Genomic DNA, 22,500 nt, shown 5'->3' on the forward strand with positions numbered 1-22,500 from the left:
TTATAGACCAAACAACTAATCGATTAATCAAGAAAATAATCGACAGATTAATCGATGATGAAAATAACCATTAGTTGCAGCCCTCATTTCGTCGTCAACTTCCTTAAAGGAGGACTTACCCCCTAGATATGTATTAGAACAGTGATTTGAAAATACCTATGGAAAAAAACAAGAAATGACATATGCTCTTGTCTATACTGGACTCTTTGGCTGTGTTGAAGTCCAGATTTTTTTTCGGAAATCGACGCCATTACAGTTTGCCTATTGCCTCAAAAATAATTTATTTGAGAGGGGCCATATCTGTATAAATATCAACAATTAGCCAACGCTGGTGGCCTGTATGGAAAGAGCTTTGCTCAAAATGGTTGAAAGTTATATCAATTTGGTAATTCAGTGGCGAACTAGAAATTTAATTATTTTTCTGCATGTAACTCTATGGCAGTGTGTTAAACTACGTTACGAGAGCAAAGTGGCATGGGCTCGTTACAGCAGCACACCGCACAATACGACAAACCCCCCGTTCTGGGGTAACACAATGCGAGATTTCTCTACGTCATTCCCTCGTCCAAGTTGCCATATAGTCCCTTTTTCATTTTAGTTTGGGGGCTTTTCGTGATTCTTGTTAAAAGTTGTGCAAAAGTTTTTTCCTCTCAGCGCAGTGCAGGCTGCCTGCGCCTCCTCCCTCCTGCCAGACCCCGGCTGCCGAAACAGCCTGCTGCATGCATGGGGCGCTTGTAACCTCACGGAGCAACAAACAAACAGACAGAAATAGCTGGTGTGCGATTTAGAGAATACAGTCTGAGATTGGGTACAGGATTGAGGGAATCCCGCATCTGTTTGCGAAGGTGCGACTGGACAGGACGCTTTTCACAGACGGGCACAGTAGTCGGAGCGAGGCGAGTGTCTCTCAGGGCTACTCAGGGCAGAGCTGCAGATCTCTCCTTCTCCTCCGCGCATTCAGTCTGTCCAAAATCATTACCGATATAATCTCAGTAGGAGGGATGCAGGGAAATATGATAGTAGCCGATGTGTTTAGAGAAGCTTTGTCACGTTGTCACGTCGTAGTATAGCGTTATATTTTACATGTGCGCTAAACTGCGACCATATTTGTTTGCGGAAATATCAGACTGCTCTCTCTGCTGCTCTCAGAGCACAGAGAGCCCAGCTGCTGCTGGCCTGCTGCGCGCGCCCGCGGAGCTTGGGGCTCGTCCATGTAACAGTACGACTCTCGCCTGCCTGGGCTGGAGACAGTGCTTGCAACTCGGACTGATAATATAAACATCATCATTCGAGCTTATCCAGGTAAGATATCAATAAAGTACGGTAATGACACATTCAGCGGGAAACTAACTATAATTAAGACATGTGCCAACTTTGACGACGTTTGGTTCAGTATTTTAAGAGCAAACTTCAATAGGAATAGGCTTGGAGTTCTGAGGAGCCGAAAGGGTACAGGGTGGGTAGGGGAGTAATTATCTTGAAATCCCATAGTCTTTGGGAACACTGTGACGTCAATGTGTTCCTAATCTCCCATTCATTTGAGAAAAAAAAAAAAGCAGTCTTTGACCCTAAGAGGGCGCTTATGCCAGGTATGCTGCTGAAAAATGATACAAATGGTAAAATGGCAACAGTTTGGTGTCAAATGTGGAAATTCTGACCAGAATTCTTCACACATCACCCCCAAAGTCATATATATTGGTTAAAAGCTGAAAAAAAGTGTTTTGGAGGTAAGTCCTCCTTTAAGTTCACACAGACTGCACACAGACTGTGTGACACAGACTGTGTTAAGGAGGAGAGACTGCACACAGACTGTGTGACACAGACTGTGTAAGGAGGAGAGACTGCACACAGACTCTCCTCCTCAGCCGTGCCCACATACAGTATCGGCCTGTCTCAGCATGAAGCCCAAGTATGCCCGCTCTGATTTCAGCACATAATATACAATGATGTTTTTGCACATTATTTTGCATATTAATTATGATGATTATTAGATGCTCATTATGTGCTTAGCAATGCCATGCTGTATGAGCACTTCAAGTCAACTCTTACTCGACTAGAGGTTGTTCTTGATGGCCGTTTAACCCATTGATACCTGATGCAGCATTTGCATGTATATCCCTCATTTGTGTGTGTATCCCTTTAAGACCGGGAACCGCTTAAAGGGATACACACACAAATGCTGCATCAGGTTTTAATGGGTTAAGTGTTGGACAAGCTAATCAAGCAGACTCGACTCCTTTCAAACACTGGAAACCCCCAAGTATCATGTTCACCCCTGCCTGTTCACTTATTTAAATGGTTAATATAGAACAGCTAAATTCCTTAACTTCCTCATCAATAATTCACTCCCTGGGTCACACTGGGGAGCCAGGGGGCTGATGGGATATCAGAGAATGAGGCATTGTGGGACAGCGGGCCACGCCTGCGGTCATCCAGGCCAGCACCAGAGCAGCTAATTGGCCAGGACCTAAATATTTAATGGAGGCTTGACCTGATTGGCTGTTTTAATTGCTCCAATTAAATGATTCAATAGCTGGTAAAGGAGGGGGGGAGTCAGTCAGTCAGTCAATCTCGACAGTGACCGACTCGATGTATTGAGCCTTCAACACCCTCATAACACAGTATTTCCCTTTAAGTGATTGATTTAAGTGACTGAATAGGCAAACTAATTGATTCCTTTGAAGGCACACGTAGTAAAACTGATAGCATGAACAGCTCTGGGAGGCAAACCACGGTTCCAGTGCTCAAGTTACACCAAATCCCTCTTCCCCAGAATAGGAATTTTACCCACAATCCTCCATTGTTTTTCCCCTCTCTGAACAAAAGTAGTTTGGTAAAGAAAGCCTCGGAGCGCCCAGATTATACTCCAACACACACGCGTCTATACGCACGCAGACAAATCCAATCAAATACTGAGCGAGTGAACTCGTCTACTCTCCACCCCAAACTGGATCAGAAAGAAAGAAAGGGGAGCAAAAGAAAGAGTGAGGCGGAGAGAGGCGGAGGAGGAGAGCGATCGCAGGGCAGGCAGACCCACTCTCTCTCTCTCGCTACCATCGCAACTCCCCTTTCATCAATGTCCTTGAGAGGGACACGAGCGAGCGAGAGAGAGCGAGAGAGGCAGAGAGACATGAAGAGAGAGCGAGCGTAAAGAGAGAGACAGGAAACAAGTAGAGAGGAAGAGAGACAGCGTGTAGCGTGAACAAAAAAGACAGAGAAGGGGGGGGGGGGGGGGACGCACGACACTCCAAGTCCATAAATTCTCTCTCAGCGTCTTTTTTCTGTTCTCCTCGTGATGAGTTAAGAGATTTCTCCGCGTCGTCGCAGCATCACAGAGAGAATGATTCCTCTGATGATGGCAGTAATAATGACCCAGCTGTTTATCGCAGATAGAGGGATAATTCATGCGGCCAACGGGCCGCGGTGGCGCCCGGCGCCCGTCAGTGACACCGGCGCATTTAGTAAATATGCAAAGCGGCCCGGTTCTGCTTCTCTAATTGCCCCCGTCGTCCCCACACCGCGTGCCCTTATTAAAGCCCGGGAACTTTAAGTGTCTCCGTGACAACGTGATGAATCGTCGGGGTACCGGAGGAAAAGTGTGGCGGAGTGGGGGGATTGCACCGGGGTCCTGACTTCATTAGGCTATGCAGGGAGGAGAGAGGAGGGGATGGATGAGGATGGACCGACCGGCACGCCGTGAACCCCGCACGGCCTCAGAGAGAGAGAGAGAGAGATGGAGGGAGGGAGAGAGAGAGATGGAAGGAGGGAGAGAGGGAGGGATGGATGGATAGAAGGTGAGAGGAAGAGGGTAGCACGTAAGCATGTATTAGCCGGGCGCTACGGCTAATGAAATGACACAGATGGTTTTGGGTGGGGGGAGATCCGTCAGGAGGGCGAGAGAGAACGAGAGAGAGAACGAGAGAGAGAACGAGAGAGAGAGAGAGAGAGAGAGAGAGGTTCGGCGGTCCATGCACTGCCCCCTATATCATTACCATGCGCGGCCGGTCGGCCTGCACTAAATGGGGACCATTAGTCCAACTTTGAATAATTTATGCAGCTGGTTGGACAGACGGACATACTTACAGGGGGGGGGGGGTGTTGGCGGATTAAAAAGCGGACCTTTGCGGGGTGAGTGATCGGGTGGCGTGCGATCCGAGGGCTCGGCGGCGCTGCTAACACGGAGAGGATATTTTAAATAAACGCCGGCGCATCGTTAATTGATCACGACCCCAGCAGCACTAAATAAACAAGTGATTAACTGGCGAGAGAGTGACCTCGACACCCCCAAACCACTGTGGAGGAGGGGCCGTGTCTGTGTGTGTGTGTGTGTGTGTGTGTGTGTGTGTGTGTGTGTCAGTGTGCACCTGTGTGTTCATGTGGAGACTGGGGATGTCACACAGTTGATAATGAAACACGACCAGTAAAATGATCCCCTAATTTATTTTCTCTACTTCCTTATTTCTCTGCTCTCTTCTCACTCTGGTCTTGAGATTGTATTGGCCTTATTGTGCAGTGATGGCAGCCAGGGCACAGAGGCAGGTAAAACCCTGCATGGGACCAACTACAAACATGACTATTTTAGGAAGGCTCCTGCTCCACCTGTTCAGCAGGTAGTTGATCTGCATGCATGGCCTGAAATAGTTTTCAGACCCAGGTCATTATTACTACGTGGACAGTTTCCTATTTTTAGTTTGGACTTATAATCAAAAGCTGCATTGATGTTTAACATATTACAATATTTTCACTCGCCCATTTTTATGCTTATTCCAAATATTTTTTAGTCAGGCTTAGTAAAGACACGCTCTATATAAAAGTAGCGACGAACTCTGTTCTCTATTTAGACAAGACGTAGTGGGAAGGATAAACCCCTACAGTCACAATGTGGCTAGTTTGTCTTTGGTCACTGATATGGTGTCAGAATGCTTGATGAATTGGACCGTGTGTGTTATAATAGAAGTGTAAAGTGGCAACACCTCCTTAATGGACTTTAACAGCCTAGTCCCGTCTACCTCTGTAGGCGGGTGAAGGGGGGCGAGGAGTGTGTGGAGGAAAGGTGGAAGGGTGGTGGGGAAGGGAGGAGGAGGGGGGGGGGGGGGAGAGTCAGTGATCCAAGGAGCACTTTAACAAATTTACATTTAATTTTAGCAGAGGCCTTAAGATATTTTCCTGGCAAAATATATTAGCAACATTAAAAAATGTGACTATTAGCTAAACGTGAAGTTTTTTTTGTCAAAAATAAAAGATGGCGTATCTCTAGCAGTAAGCCCCGGAGCACAGGATGTTTTATTAATGCACGAGCTGCGGTTCAAATCAGAGGCTAATTTTTAATTTCTTCACATCGTTCACTACTCTCCCTCTTAGCTCCGGGCGCTTTGGAGGACTTCTCTCTCTCTCTCTCTCTCTCTTTCCCTCTCCTTTCCTCTTCATCTCTCTCTCTCTCTCTCTCTCCCTCCCTCTCCTTTCCTCTTCATCTCTCTCTCTCCCTCTCCTTTCCTCTTCATCTCTCTCTCTCTCCGTCTCTTTCATTTCCTCACTTCTCCTCTCACCCTGGCCCGGTTTCTCTCCCTCTGAGGTAACAGCTATGCAAGTAACAGCTCTTACGCACCCACCTCTCTCATCCAGTAGGGGAACACAAGTAAAGCTATGCCCCCTTACCCATCCTTTCTCTTCCTCTGAGGTTACGGGTACACAAGTATACCTTTTACCTAGTGTCCTCTAGTAAGAGAGTGGCGTCAGCGGAGGACCAAAATGCAAGACTCATTAGCCAATGAACAGCCAGGAATGGGTCTCGCACTACTTTTGCATGCTAATAAATAAAGCTGATAATGTACAATTTGATTCAAGGGATGAAAAACAATACAACACAAACAACACAAACTGTCTATTTTGCTGCAACTCGACAGTGCTGCTTTTTTTACTCAAGAGTTCCACTTTCTACTTCTTGGAAAAAAACTGGTCCATTGGAGTGAATGGAGATGTCGGAACTCTTCTATTATACGGCTCTGCTTTTACCCAGCTGCCTTTGCACCAATCAAATCACTTCATCTTGACCGACTTGTACCACCTCATATGTTGTTATATAAAGGAGGTCCAATTTGTCACTTTTCTTCTTTAAAGACGAGATGAACCAAACGGAACCCAAGTGGTGCGTGGGTCGGAGGCACGTTTCAGACTGAAAAACAAAACTTGTCTGAGATGACAGGTTGAAAGGCGGGCCATAGTGGCATGTCGATGATTTGATTTGACAATTTTGGGGACTGGATTTGGCTTTGGCCAATCCTGGTGTGTTCCGCCCCCAAATCGAATGGGATTCAGCGTGTTGTGGCGCTACGCGAGTTAGAGCTGCAGGCAGCCGGCTGCCTTTGTGTGGAGCAGAGCGGAGAGTGCAGCCTGTCGGCCTGGACTCTCCGAGGGGCTTTTCTCCTTCATTTGGAGGAGGAAATTCTCCTGAAATAAAGATCGATTGTCAGCTGCCATGTCGTGATTGGTCGTGATATGATTGGTCGAAATGGGGTAGAAATTTGATAGTGCTATGTGACGTCAGCAAACTGTAGATCACTGTTATATATCAAAAATCTGTGAATGTGAAAAAGTGTGAAAAACTAAAGAAATTAGATTTTTGTCAATTTTTGTGCATACATTAATAAATAGGTGCACTGAATACCCAGGTATTTGAACTAAAATGGGGGGGGAAATCATTTTTGGGTTCAGCTTGACTTTAAAACAACTTCCTACAAGTGCTACTCTATTCCTTTCAAAAGTCTTAACTGACATAGACTGTGGTGCACAGTTGCTTTCACTACTGTTGACAAAATGCACTATTGTAAGTCACTTTGGATAGAAGCATCTGCTAAATGACGTAATGTAATGTAATGTCATCTAAAAAAAAAGTACTACAAGGGTATATGCAGGGATCCTGAAGTTAAATTCAATAGCTTTCACTGTAAGACCTTTTTTTAAGACCTTTCCAATATATTTTTAGACCTCAACGCCACTTTGAGCTGGAAGCGGTTACAACATCAGTGACTTATATAATCACCTTTACCTGAGGTTTGCCATAAGTTCTATGGAGCGCTGCGGCGGCGGTATCAATCTAACAGAACTTCACACAGGCCAGGAGGGACCGAAGCTCCAGAGAACAAACTGAGTGACGCACCCAAAGGCAAGGTTGATTAAAAGTAATAACAGAAACACGCTCGTGTCCTCCAACCAATTCCCAGAGAACTTGCATTTCCCAACATTACGGTTGTTAGTTTATGGACAGCCTACACATAGAGACACTGCATGAAATAGGCCACGCCCATCACGGGGGAAAGCTCTCCATTCACTTCCATACACCAGCGTCATTTTCCTTGAATTAAACATAGCTAAAGCCACAGCTGTTGTGTGGTGGGGCTGCGCAGACAACAAATGTAAAAAGAAATCGCCAATTAAAGTTTTTTTGTACTCCCGAACAAAACAAGGAAGCCATTGAGAATTGGCGAGAAGAGAAATGTGGATCTAGCTGTCAAGGAAGTAAGTTGGAGTGTTCATCTTTCGTATATATGATCTTTGTGCGTAACAAGCGACCATGCACGCGACATACAGTAGGAGAATGCCAGGATTGGGGGGGAGTTTTTAGGATAAGATAAAGGATAAGGAGCAGAGGTTCAATTGGAATGGTGTAAATCTGTCTCCTCTCTGCTTCTTGGGCCTCATATAGGAGTGTCAGGCTATTTTACAAAGCTCTCGATGAAACACTGACATGATGGCTTTCAATGCATTTTTATATTTGTAAAGAGAGATTTTTTCCTTAATGCAGCTACGAGCAAGATTTTCGATTGTTATTAAACAGTCTAAATTTAATATCAATGCCTCACATCTTACCTCTAATAGTAGACGAGACCAACGCCGAGTAGTCTTGCTTGAACGCCGAGTGAATTGTGAGTGTTGTCTTGATGATTATAGCGGGCCGGGGCTGATCAGGAAGTGAAATGAAACGGTTTGCGGCAGCCGCTTCGGCCATAACCACAAAATTACTTTCAAACAAACTGTTAGAATATAAGGAGAGATGTTCGCGAGAGTAGAAAGCCCTTTGATGTGTAGCGAGGAAAGCCGTCCTTCTTGTTTTGGGTCTGTTGCTAGGCAGAGTGAAACTGTTTACGGCAGCTGTAAACAGTTGCTAGGCAGAACGAAACGGTTTACGGCTGTAGCAACAGACCCAAAACAGCTGTCCTCGCTACTTTCTGCTCTTGCGAACATCTCTCGTTATATTCTAACAGTTTGTTTGAAAGTAATTTTGTAATTTTGTGGTTATGGCCGAAGTGGCTGCCGCAAACAGTTTCATTTCACTTCCTGATCTGCCCGGCCCGCACAGACTATAATCGAAACAACACTCAACGATTCACTCGGTGTTCAAGCGAGACTACTCTGCGATGGTCTCGTCTACTATTAGAGGTAAGATGCATGTGAGGCATTGATATTAAATTTAGACTGTTTAATAACAATCGAAAATCTTGCTCCTAGCTGCTTTAACCTCATTGTGGTTCTTGTTGTTGTTGTTGTTGTTGACTTACCTAGTTACAAACGTCAAAAAAGTTGACTTTGACTTTATTTACCTGACTAGTTCATTTTTCATGGCAAGTCCTTGCAGATAGCGTTTCCGTGCGTAGTAGTTATGGATGTATTTCCTGGCATAGAACCCTCTCCATCTGCGCTGGATCTGTAAGGGACGAAAACACATCAGTCTATAAGGCCAAGGGAGGAAAACCCCTCAGCTGCACTCCACTCCAACACATCAGTCTATAAGGCCAAGGGAGGAAAACCCCTCAGCTGCACTCCACTCCAACAGATCAGTCTATAAGGCCAAGGGAGGAAAACCACTGGGCTGCACTCCACTCCAACACATCAGTCTATAAGGCCAAGGGAGGAAAAACACCCGGCTGCACTCCACTCCAACACATCAGTCTATAAGGCCAAGGGAGGAAAAACACCCGGCTGCACTCCACTCCAACATATCAGTCTATAAGGCCAAGGGAGGAAAAACACTGGGCTGCACTCCACTCCAACACATCAGTCTATAAGGCCAAGGGAGGAAAACCACTGGGCTGCACTCCACTCCAACACATCAGTCTATAAGGCCAAGGGAGGAAAAACACCCGGCTGCACTCCACTCCAACATATCAGTCTATAAGGCCAAGGGAGGAAAAACACTGGGCTGCACTCCACTCCAACACATCAGTCTATAAGGCCAAGGGAGGAAAAACACTGGGCTGCACTCCACTCCAACACATCAGTCTATAAGGCCAAGGGAGGAAAACCACTGGGCTGCACTCCACTCCAACACATCAGTCTATAAGGCCAAGGGAGGAAAACCACTGGGCTGCACTCCACTCCAACACATCAGTCTATAAGGCCAAGGGAGGAAAAACACCCGGCTGCACTCCACTCCAACACATCAGTCTATAAGGCCAAGGGAGGAAAACCACTGGGCTGCACTCCACTCCAACACATCAGTCTATAAGGCCAAGCGAGGAAAACCACCCGGCTGCACTCCACTCCAACACATCAGTCTATAAGGCCAAGGGAGGAAAACCACTGGGCTGCACTCCACTCCAACACATCAGTCTATAAGGCCAAGGGAGGAAAACCACTGGGCTGCACTCCACTCCAACACATCAGTCTATAAGGCCAAGGGAGGAAAACCCCTCAGCTGCACTCCACTCCAACACATCAGTCTATAAGGCCAAGGGAGGAAAACCACTCGGTTGCACTCCACTCCAACACATCAGTCTATAAGGCCAAGGGAGGAAAACCACTCCATTCCAACACATCCCACAGCAGTTTTCCTTCAGAGGATTTCTCACAGCATGACAGAATGTGTCTAGGAGGATGGCAACTTTTTGATGCTTCATTATTTCAACAGCCCCCGAAAGACATGACTTGTTTAACCCGGCAATGAAATCTATGTTTTAACAAGGAGGATCCATTTGAGACTTCATGCCAACAAGAAGAATGGAGTCCTGCCTTGCTCAAAATGGGGGAGCTGTACAGATGGTAAGGTCCGTGTACCTCTCGGCAGGAGCAAAGGGAGCAATGTAGCTTATCTCATAAACTACTAAACCAAAGGCTTCTATATCACCAAAAAGAGTTCATTGAATCATAGTCATGGGGGTTGGATTTTCTTTTTTCTATACAGACATAAAAACGACCTGCATAATTGAGATGTATGTATGTATGTATGTATGTATGTATGTATGTGTGTGTGTGTGTATATATATATATATATTAGGGATGTCACAATATATCGTCCCACAATATATCGCAAAATATCAAAACATGACAATATGTATCGTTGAGATGAAATCTCATATCGCGAGAAAAAGAAGCTGAACATAGTGGCACTGATCTGCATCTGATTGCATGCTCGCTCTCCTTTTCATTGCTTTGTTTGAACAGACGAGGGACGTTACAGACACGGAGGATGAAAATGGTGAAATTACTCAAATTAGCGTGGAGGATGCCCCCTCAATTTACAAATCGATCGCAAAAAAATATTGTTAAAATATCGTATCGTGAACTGAGTGTATCGTGACACCTCTAATATATATACCGTAAATTCCGGACTATAAGCCGCGGCTTTTTTCCCGTTTTTTGGCCCCTGCGGCTTATATAACGGTGCGTCTTATCTATGGATTTTTTCAGAAAAAAAAAAAAAAAAAAAAAAAAATCTCTCTTTTTTAGCACTCTTTCTAACTATAAATCCACTTCTGTTTTAATTTCCTCTCTTGCCCTCTTTTCACCACACCGCGGACACTGTGTGCACTGTAAAAATAAACAACGGTGGTGTTGTGTTATGTTGTTTTGTTGAAATGTTACGGTAATACGGTAAATGGGAGCTTCCTCAAACAGCCATCAATGGGCCCGACAATCCCCTCTGTGCGTGACCACTTACATATGGTAATTACGGTAAGCAAACGGCCACTCGGCCATCAACTCCCTCCCCCGACTACCAGGAGAAAATCACAAACTTCGGCGAATTCACACAAAGGAAGATCAAGGAATATTCCATCGAACCGGAGCAGATCATAAATATGGATGAAGTGCCTTTGACGTTCGACCTGCCACTCACTCGGACTGTTAACAAGAAGCGCCCTGGAGGATTCTTTCACCAAAAAAAAGCTTTGCTCGTTCTCGACAGCATGAGAACGAGCAGTAGATGATCATGAGGTGGTTTTTCAGACGTGTCGATATAGCAGTTTATCGAGATGAGAGGATGAAAAGCACACACTGGTGCGGTGGTGCTGTCTGAAGTGAATACAGTGACTGTGAGTAGGCTAATACATTGCACACGTTTCAGGTGCAATTATAGAACCAAATCAGCCTTTTCCCCCCTCCATCTCTAAATCGGACCAGTTGTAGGCTATTAGGCTACCTTTTTTCCTCTGCCTGTCGCGCTGACTGCATTCACGCAGCCAGCAACATTTTGCGACTCATTTTCTTTTGAATTGATAATCAGGCTCGTTTATATGCATTGTAACTTCATGTTGGGATTTCCATTGACCATTGGTTGGATTTGAGCATGCAGGGGACGGGATATGGGGCAGATCCCCGTGCGTAATCACTGTGGCAGCTGCTGCAACGGGGAATCACTCAAACGCAACTTCAATGGAAACGCCTACAAGTCGCAATTGTACATTGTCGAAGTTGTAGAAATATCGCAATTCTTTTGCGAAAAACTGTAATGGAAACACAGCTATAGATGAAGAGGAGTTCGTTGGTTTTGAGTGACAATGAAGGAGAGAGGAGAGTGGTTGACGAAGCCACCCTGAACCTGTTCGTTTCCGACACTGAAGATGAGGACTTTGGTGGTTTCAGTACGCAGGAAGAAGAGGAAGACGAGCATTAGTGACTTGACTTCTCTGGTTACAGGTTTGCTGCACATATAGCCTATTGTTGTGTGATTTTGTCTGGGGATTAGTGACCTGACTTTTGTTTTGTTTTGTTGAAATGTTAATAAATGGGAGCTTCCCCAAACAGCCATCGCTTTCCCGACATTCCTCTCTGTGCACGAACCCTTTCATATGGTAATTAAACATCAAAACACCCGCGGCTTATAGTCCGGTGCGGCTTATAGAAGAAAAAAATAGTCAATTTTGGTCCCGCGGCTTATACACCGGTGCGTCTTATAGTCCGGAATTTACGGTATATATATATATGTACATACATATATATGAGTTGTGAAAAAACATTAAACATTAAATATAATGGTGATGTATTATTGGTATTAATGCTGAATGAGAGAACAGGGTTAAACATGCATGCCTAAAAAAATGAAATGTCCTGATGTCGTGACAGAGGGACAACCCAAGGTGGGACAGACAGCTGTCAGGCGCATACGTTTAACTGTATCACTCCACATTGATTGTGGAAGCTGCAGATTAGCTAGCACACACCCTCACGCTCAGACACACATGCACACACACACACGCGCGCGCACGCACACACACGCGTGCACACACACGCGCACACACACTCACACCTGTGGACCATTGTAAAGCATGGGGGTGGATGTCCTTCAGACTAATTAGGAGATTAAAACAACGGCAGGTAAGAGAATAATCAGACTAGGAGAAGAGAGCAGAGGAGGAGAGGAGAGAGGAGGATGGGGAGAAAAAAACAACAAAGAGCAAAATGAGAATTAGCATTGATCTGCCAGTCAATAGATAATTTTAAATAAAGTAATTGCCGCCTCCCGAGTTCTTGCTGACCTTTTTTGACTAGTGAAATCGATGCTGTTGAATCTAATACAAATCCGAGGTGCGCCGTGTAAACACTGGTTTCTATTACGGCGCTAATACATGATCTTCTGTTAGCCACCACGCCGCGGTAAAGACAACAGGAGGCGAGAGAGAGACCAAACGATAGGATCAAAATTGATTCAAAGGAAGTGTCACGAGGGGATTCAGAGATGATTGTTTCTGCCTTTATGTCTCTCTGCCCCCTCCCCTCTCTCTCTCTCACACACACACACACACACACACACACACACACACACACACACACACACACAATTTCTTTGGTCAAAGATTGTCAGTGGGTAGAGGTGTCCTTCACTTACTCACTTTTGAGCAGGCTCTCTCTCTCTCTTTCACACACTCTCACAAACACACACACAACCGCTCTTGCTTCTCCACTAGTGGATCACACAACAGATCCCGAGATGACGATGTTGTTCAAATACAGCTGCCATTATTTCCCCAGCATAAAAATGAGTTACCTTTAACAAAGCCCTAAGGCTAACGTACATGCTAATGTGAAACAATTCTCTTGTATTGAAAATAAAAAAGAAAGGAGAAAAAATAATTCAACACACAGACCTGGGAATATTGTTAATGTTCCTAGATCTGGTTTCACTACTTTATGTATCCATATTTATTTTATTTTCCATATAAATTCCTATTGCTTCCTATGGGCTTCCTTATTTTACAGGGCTAATAAAACCCTCTCGCCTCTACCTTCAGAAGCTTCAGCTTTAAGTGGTGACATCACCCTTAACCTTTAACCCCATGACCTCAGACAGCAGGCTCAGACAGTGACCCTGGATATATCGTCTGCCCCATAACACGGCATTTACTGAAAACAGCAGGGTGGTCAACTTTATTTGTTTGGGTTTCTATCAAATATAAAACTTGAAATCCTCAATTTCCAACCTTTCCTAGTTTCCACCAATGTCTCAACAGCTCTCTCTGGCTGGACTATAACAGGCCCTCTTCAATAAATACTGGGGATTTTTCTTTTGTTGGCTCATAAAAATCTTTAATGGTTTTGACTGAGCGAAATTGTTAGCCAAAAGAGTAGGCTATATGGAATTGTAAAAATATAAGGTTTCGATGCAATATCCTGCAGTAAAAGTGCCAAAGCATCAGTCAAACCCAGAGCCTTATGATTTATGGGTCATACAGTACCGGTAATAGCTGTTAAGAAGACTCTAGACAAGGAAGGGGAACATTTGATTGGTGCGAGCATAACAAAAAAATATATAGAAATGGTTGAATTAGAGCAGTATTTAGCTGACACAGTATTATGCAGGTTGTTGTTGTACAGTGTAATAAGGTTTTAATACTGTAACACCAACAATGTATAACTGCATGGACCAACCAAGAGTGCCAAGAAGACATCACGATAATTGAAATGATTTAAATAAAATGCCTGGAAAATTAATAACAGTAAAGAGGCAAGATATGATCAAGAATAGAGCTATGCACATTGTATAAATGTGTGGGTTGTAATTTACAGTACAATATCTTGAAACAAGTATGTAATATGCCTCAATTTCATTCAATTTCTTAAAACAAATTAAATTGTACATGAACCAGTACAACTATCTCACCTCATTTGCATATTTCGCAAGGCAGCTGGATTTGTGCAGGATCATGAGATCAGATTTGGCAGCACCAGGTTAATATTTTGCCACTTATAAAAAATAAAATAAATAATAATGAATAAATAATAAATAAAATACTATGTAAGATTAAACCATTGTTTTCGCTTGCAATGCATGGTATGACAGAGTACTTCCAGTCTGCTATTTATGGGGCCCTCCCAGTCACAGCAGCACACACAGACAGCGAGTGTCCCCCCCCCCCCCAACCACGACACTCCATTTGCTAAAACAAGATGCCGTGGCCATATTTACCCTGACCGCCATCTCCGCGTACAAATCCATCTTCATGATCAAATATGCCGCCTGTGAACACAAAGGAAGAGACAGCGTTACATCTTGTCTCACAGCCCTCTGATCTGCCCACAGCGGGCCTCAAAGATAAAGAGCTCTTTCTACATAATACATCGCCGCGGTGCGCGCACAGTGCAACACAGATAGGGCCACTGTTAGAGGGGAGGGGAGGGGAGGGGGGAGGAGGGGAGAGAGGAAGAGCGAGTGAGAGAGAGAGCGAGAGAGAGAGAGAGAGAGAGAGAGAGAGAGCAAGAGAGGTTAGCGGGACTTTGTATCGAGGGGAGGACGGCGACTCTCTTAATACCCCGACGCAGACCAGGGCCAAGAAAATCTATGGTAGTCAAGCAGCGAGCTAATGGAGATGTATGACGGCCAAACGCTCTCCGCTGGGTTTCATAATCAATGACAGCACTGGCAGAAAGAGACGAACAAAAGGCCAGAGAATATTCAGCGGCACACTTCTCTCCACGAGCCGCCGGCGCCGCGACAAACGCGCCGGCCGACCACTGGGGGCACATTTGAGGAGCGGGACTGGAGAGGGCGGCCATATAAAAGGGATTCATATCTCGACACGTCTTCTTTAATAACGACAGGGAAGAGAGGGAGGAGAGGAGGAAGGAAGACAAAGACTTGAAAGGAGGCTGTAAATTTGTGCTTGATGTTTTGAGATGAGGCGTCGTTGCGTGCGCGTGCGTCACTTTACGCATGATAAGATCCGCAAGAGGGAGAAAGAGAGAGAGAGAGAGAGAGAGAAGAAGTAGACCAGAATCTCTCAGGGCTAATTCAAAATATAATAATAACAGTGCAGTGTGGCAATTTTGAGTGAGCTAAATTAGCGCTCGTCTGTTTCCAAATGAGAGCAAACAGCCTCTTTTTAGCCCATATGTGTGTTGTGACACATCCTTCATCGTTTAGACAACACCCCCCCCCCCCTTCGCCCCCCCTTCGTTTCCATTTCTTGAACGCCTCCCAAACGGCGGCTGGCAGTTATGCTTTAGCAAACAGTCAATTTAGAGGCGTGATAAATAGCTTGTTGTGATACGTTTACAAAACTCAATCCAGGGGAAAATTATACGTGAGAGCGCTGGGTATTGGATCCGGTATCAGCAATCTGTTCAATTAAGAAGCAGTTGGAGGCAATATGCTGAAAATGAGGCCTTGTTTTTAGTAAAGCGCGCGCGCGCGCACACACACACACACACACACACACACACACACACACACACACAGACACACACACACGCATATATACACACGCATAATGCATCCCGGAGTAGTGATATAGATGGAATTCCATATCATATCGCATCATATTTCCTAAGTGCTAATTTCCCGATGTGTAATGGGTGAATTATATTTCTTAAGGTCAGACACAGGGGCTTAGGAATATAGCAATTGAATTCTAATGCGTGCTATCATAACATAATCAATATATCTATCGCTGTTCCGGCAGCTGGCTTACCTTCACCGTTTGTCTGAGACGTGTCCTTGCTGCAAAGCCCCGCCATATCTTCTGCATAATGGTCGCCTTCTTGTGCAGATGGCTACAATAAAATCATATTTGGGAGAGGATTGGATGTACAGTATAATTTTTTTGTAGTTTAAGTCTGTTGAAATGGAACAACATTAAAATATATATAATTTATGTATGTCATATTGAGATATACTGCACAGGTGGAGGGAAATGAAATTGGGTATTTCATTTATATATAATATATACACAGTAGATTGTGCTCATCATCATCATCAACTTTTGTATTAGCAACTTTTATTAGCGGACGCATAGTCCATAAAAAACAACACATACAAGAATGAATTAAAACAAAGAAAACGCACGCAAAAACACAATAAACTACTATCTTCTCAGAAACACAACTTGTGCAAATCCAAAAAACCTGAAAGCAAAAAAGCTGGAAAAATCACATTCCGCCGTAAAGTGGAATTAATTAAAACATAAATTAACAGATGGTGAAACAGGAGACTGTCCTCACTTTAAAGGAGGGGGGACACAAGATTCTATATACGGTATATATATATATATATATATATATATATATATATATATATATATATATATTGTCCGCAGGAATTATGATATGGGGAGTGGAGACTTTTGCCTACAGATGTTAGGCTGCATTCAACTTCAGTTATAAGGTCAGGGAAACATTAGGCACACACATATACTCACGAACACACACACACACACACACACACACACACACACACACCAGGCTTTTCGATCATGTCCAGCGAGCCTTTAGCCAGCGGCACACATTTGTATTCATCTTCAAACATACTCTAAATGCAAGTCCACTGCGATTCTCTGCCTCCAACGAGGCCATCAATTTCCAAAAGGCCATTTATATGCCCAGAAAATCAATGCTTATAGTGGGGATAGCACAACCCCGGAGTTGCACTTAGGCAGCTAAAATTGTTGCTAATTATCCACTTAACGCATTGATCAATTAACTAAAGTAATCTGAATTAACCTACTGTCTGGAAGTTTGTCTGCTGACCCTGCAGAATGGTGTTGGGGTCACCACGTAGGAACAGGCACAGAGATAGAGACATTCATTTCTCTCTGTGTGAAAGGAGCACGGAGTGCAAGCGACATTTATTCCTTCAGGCCATTTGCAAAGCTCTGGGAGAGGGATCATTACGCCAGTGAGCTAGTATCAGGGTTTCCCTTGAAATTAACTCTTAGGAGCCTGGACACAGTAAACATTTTTAAGCCTCAAATTGTTATATTAAGTCTTAATCTTTTTTATTTACGTGTTGCATACTGTATACATTTAAGGAGTACCTTAATAGTGTTGTAAAGTGTTTTTTTCCCCAGGCTTATTGACATAGCTTTACATTAGCTTTACATAGCTTTTCGATCGCTTTACAAGACAGACGCATGCACGAACGCACACACATAGCCTACTGTACTGTACACACAGAACATACCTGAGGTAAGCCCGCAGCTTGCAGCCTCTGAACCAGCTCTGAATCTGGGTGGCAGCATGGTTCTCTCTCTGTCTGTTCTCCTCGGCTAGACTGGGCACGCACGCACGCACGCACACACACACACACACACACACACACACACACACACACACACACACACACACACAAACCATAAACAACACACAAGTTGATAGACATTAATTCAGTGTAATGTAGGCTAAATGACCTAAATATTATGAATGGGAAAAAAACATTATCGCTATCTCAGTTTATTTATATATACATTTGTTGCATTTGATTTAGCCCATATGTCTTCCTCTTGCCCATCATACTTGGTACTGAGGGATCAGCCAAGCAGCATTTTGGTAAACAAACCGGTCACTGGGGGAAAACGACAATGGGACCCTATGGAGCCAGCCTTGAATGTCTCACTCTAGCCCCAGCTATGTTGTTTACATTTTAAAAACTGTGACAAGACAGTTCACACAACTTTAACACGACATGCATAATATTATACATCAGACTACTTCTGCTCTCACTCAGAATGTCAAAATATGAGCGATGTATAGTTTTTGAGATATGAACATTTGTTTGGCACAACTAATACTAGTGAACTACTGCGCTTCCGGGGGTTTTGCGGTCTCGCGACGTCACGCTGATTCCTCGTCAATAGGCTATCTGTTGGTAGGTATCATGCACATTTCACATTTGGGAAAAGCTTGCTTCTGACAGCCCACTGCATAGCCCGCTGGGGAAGCTACAATGTAATGACGCATCACATGCCAATAATAACAAACGCAAGCATGGTTGAGGTTTTAGCTAGCTAACAGCTAACGTTATGGTGAGGTTAGTTTAGCTAGCTGTTAGCTCGGAATTAGCTTTACCGCGTTTACATTCTTTCAGCTGACGTTACAGCCACCGCGGTTCTGCCTGGATAAAAAGAAGCTCCCATGTATGTATGAACATGTTACATAGTTACAGACCTGTTTCTGTGGAAGTATTGTTGTTTAACGTGTTCAATTTGACTTGTTTTCAACAGCCTTGACATGTCTCCAACACCATGCTCTCCACAGACGGGAGTTTACTGTTGCCCTGACAACAAGGCATCAGCTGTTTCCGCGTCGCACCCTCCCCTCCCGAAGGTGCGTTCACAACACCTAACGTTAGGAAGTCAAAATAGTCCAAATATAGCCTAAGCGATGTGATGTAGGCTATAGTTTTTGAGATATTAAGGTTTGTTTGGTGCAGCTTTTCAACTTTATGTCATACTAGTTAACAGCTGCAGTGGCACCCAGAAGGGCTTTTCGTTGTTGTCATGATGTCACGCTGATTCATCATGGTCACTTTGGATGGACATCTGTTGCAAAATAATTATTTTTAATTTACCAGTCTCAATAAACTGTATATGTACACCAAATTAATACAGTAATACTAATGGGCTGAAGTGTTAGGCAGGTAGGCTTATTTGCGGGTTGAAACCGGGCTCATGACATAGACATACAGCAGCTACATCACATCATCCTGTTTCATTCTTCCCCACCTCTATCTTGTTAGGATGATGTCATCATTCCTACTGTGATATCATCATTCCTACTATGATGTCGTGGATCACTGATGACGTCGCAGACGGTGATGATGTCATGATTCATAAGTGTCTCAATCATGCCTTTCGGATGGTCTCGCTGGTGATGTCATAACACAGGTGATGTCATATTCCGGTTCTATAAAGGTTCGTTTCTGCAGGTCCTCTCTAGTGGTTGATAAACTAAGATCACGTCAACCTCTGCAACCGTTCCCAACCTCGAACAGTGCAGACCTAGCTATCAAGTTCCACAACTTCCCTACTCATCGAGACTTCACTTACCAAGTTTGCCTTGGCCATCAACTATCCGCGAATAGATCCACATGTCTAACACCGATCCTGACAGTAGGACAAATCTCAGGAACGATGGTAGCAGTGACAGGGAGATAGAGGATGTCAGTCTCAGTGAGGATGATAATGTCCTGGGCCAGGCCACCAAGCCTCCCAGCAGCACCCCCACTGTGGCTGGAGCTAGCCTGTTTCGACTGGACACTCAGTTCAACACACCCATTGCTTCTTCAGCCTGCAACCCAGCAGGTGCTACTGTTCCCCCAGCTACCAGCCACCAGTCAACCAGTAGCGCCAAACCTCTGCTAGCATCTGTGTTCGAGCCCATCTTTGTGGCCACCACCTCCTCAGCCATATCAGACCCAGAGAGCAAAACCGCCGCCCTAACCTTTAAGCCCATCTTCGGAAGTACTACAGCAAACACTGGTTTCCGTTTCGGACAACCTCCATCATATACAGCCACCACCTCGGCGCCTAAAGCTTCTTCCACCAGTACCAGTACCTTCTTCCACCAGTCTTCAATATTTGGTGGATTAATGAGCAGCAGCACAGTTGCCCCATCACTTGTCACTGTCCTGGCCAACATCCCCACTCAAACAACAAAATCCACCAGTGCTACCACAACCACAGACCCTGCAGCACAGCCAGCTGGCACATCTCTGTTCGGAAACTGGTCCACCGCATCCACAACAAGCACAAACTCAACCTCAGCGCCTGCCCCCACTACAGGGAGCACCTTTCAGTTTGGAACTGCTACTACCACCACTGTAGCCCCCACTACAACCTCCTCTAATGGCACCTTCACGTTTGCTGCCAGCAACACACTGCTGGCCCCTCCTCCTACCACCCACAAGGTCTTCAGCTTTGGCCAGGCAGCAGCCATCCAGAACCCAACCACCACTTCCTTTGGTGGCTTTGCTTTGGCCAACACAACTGCCACTGCCGCCTCCACCACCCAATCCACCTTCGGAAAGTCGTCATTTGAAGCATCGGCGGCCCCGCCAGCCTTCAGTTCCACAGCAGCACCACCAAAACCTTTCACCTTTGGATCCAGTGGAGCTTCATCCACCCCTGTCTCGGCTCTCGCCCCGGCTCCTTTCACATTTACTGCATGTGATGCCAGCACAGCAGTGAACCTTGGGACCCCATTTAAACCAGTATTTGGAAACAGCTCAACTAGTTTTGATTTTGGAAGCAGCTTAACTCCCTCAGCTGCACCAGGCTTCAGTGCAGCAGCCCAGGTTCCTGACAGTATGAACCACTCCAAAATGGATTTAGCGGGTACCCCAATCAAGGAGGAAGGTCCCGAGAGGCCAGCTACCCGGCCGGCCGCTTCAGCTGACCCACCAGGCGGTCAGCTGGATATCTCCACTCTTCCTGATATCTCCACTCATCCTATCACGTTCGGAGACTTGCAGGCATTTCAGCGAGACCAGTCCTCTATTCTGCGAGACCTTTTTCTTGAGCTGATTGCCCAGCAAAAAGCAAACCAGGCTCTGGCTTCCCTTGCCGAGGATCGGTACGCCCTCCTGGTTAACCGGCTAGATCGTCTCGACGGACTGAATCCCCCTGAGGGTGTCATTCCGCAGTCTTCTGCTCCTCCTGCCCCGGCTTCCGAGCGCACTGTCGTTCCGGAGGTTTCCAGGCCTGCTACCCCCCAGCTACAGCGGCCGTTGCTTCTAGCCCTGCCGCTCGGCCGCCTCCAGCTCCTAAGCGCATACTCTGGGGGGGAGTTAGTGTCATCCCAAAGCAAAGACAGCCACATCTGAACACCAGCAACCATCTGTACCGTGATCTGACCGGCAGGGTTCGCATCACACCAGAGGAGAGGCAGCGCCGTTTGGACACCCGGAGCTGCCTGTACTGTGGTCGAGCCGGGCATTACCTCTCCTCCTGCTCCCGGCGTCCAGTAAGTGGTCCCACCGCTCGCCGGCCCGTGGGACTCTCAGTGGATCAAGACTCTACGTGTCCAGCCCCAAAATCTGTACGGTTGGGCAGCGTTCCCTGCAGGACCCAGGAGTGGCAGGGTGTCTCCAAAAGGGTTCAGGAGTTGGAGAGGACTGTCGATCGTCTCATTGAGAAGTTCAATCACTGCCTGCAGATCAGCTCCGTCCCCCCGCAGGGGGCCTCCGAGTCTGCTGGCCCTGAGGCACAACCTGTGGACCTTCCCCTCGCCGTGTCTGAACCCGTACCTCAGCAGCAGCCAATTCCAGTTCTTGACCCACACGTAGGTTCCAGCTTGAAGAAGGAGACGGTGGGTGTCCTGCCCAAACTACAGGTCGGGAGGGCAGGCCTCGCTGAGTCAGAGCCCCCTCCTTTTGATGGTCTCCAGTCTCCCCTGTTTGGATCGTGCCTCGGGGGATGGCCGACTCCAGAAGACCCACGAGAGTCGGCAGACCGAGTCTGTCGGTCTATCTATGGCTTCGATATCCAGTATTAGGGAGGAGCCCCTCCACTCTCCTACACCCCCTTTGGGGTCTAACCACCTGCATCTAACCTCCTGCTGAGGAGCCCCTCCACCAGAACCTGCAGATTTTCTGTTCTCCAGATGCCATCCTTGATGGCCTCATTGGACGCCAGGTGGCATCCGTAGAGGGGAGGGTACTGTAGGATGATGTCATCATTCCTACTGTGATATCATCATTCCTACTATGATGTCGTGGATCACTGATGACGTCGCAGACGGTGATGATGTCATGATTCATAAGTGTCTCAATCATGCCTTTCGGATGGTTTCGCTGGTGATGTCATAACACAGGTGATGTCATATTCCGGTTCTATAAAGGTTCGTTTCTGCAGGTCCTCTCTAGTGGTTCATAAACTAAGATCACGTCAACCTCTGCAACCGTTCCCAACCTCGAACAGTGCAGACCTAGCTATCAAGTTCCACAACTTCCCTACTCATCGAGACTTCACTTACCAAGTTTGCCTTGGCCATCAACTATCCGCGAATAGATCCACATGT

The 22,500-nt window shown here is 45.7% G+C and overlaps 1 protein-coding gene across 1 annotated transcript in view; it reads right to left on the bottom strand.

Annotated features, from left to right (window-relative positions):
• spata17 (spermatogenesis associated 17) overlaps positions 1-18,407 on the bottom strand; it is a gene marked incomplete at its 5' end in the record, with an annotated part of 68,759 nt that extends 50,352 nt beyond the window's left edge. The window contains 5 exons of the mRNA XM_083650614.1: positions 8,598-8,701; positions 14,678-14,728; positions 16,179-16,260; positions 17,666-17,755; positions 18,403-18,407. Of these exons, the coding sequence (XP_083506740.1) occupies positions 8,598-8,701; positions 14,678-14,728; positions 16,179-16,260; positions 17,666-17,755; positions 18,403-18,407 (332 nt within the window). The remainder of the gene's footprint in view (positions 1-8,597; positions 8,702-14,677; positions 14,729-16,178; positions 16,261-17,665; positions 17,756-18,402) is intronic.
• Between the last annotated feature and the right edge of the window lie 4,093 nt (positions 18,408-22,500).

This window comes from Poromitra crassiceps, assembly GCF_964638095.1.
Source record: "Poromitra crassiceps genome assembly, chromosome: 14".
Lineage (NCBI taxonomy): Eukaryota > Metazoa > Chordata > Actinopteri > Beryciformes > Melamphaidae > Poromitra > Poromitra crassiceps.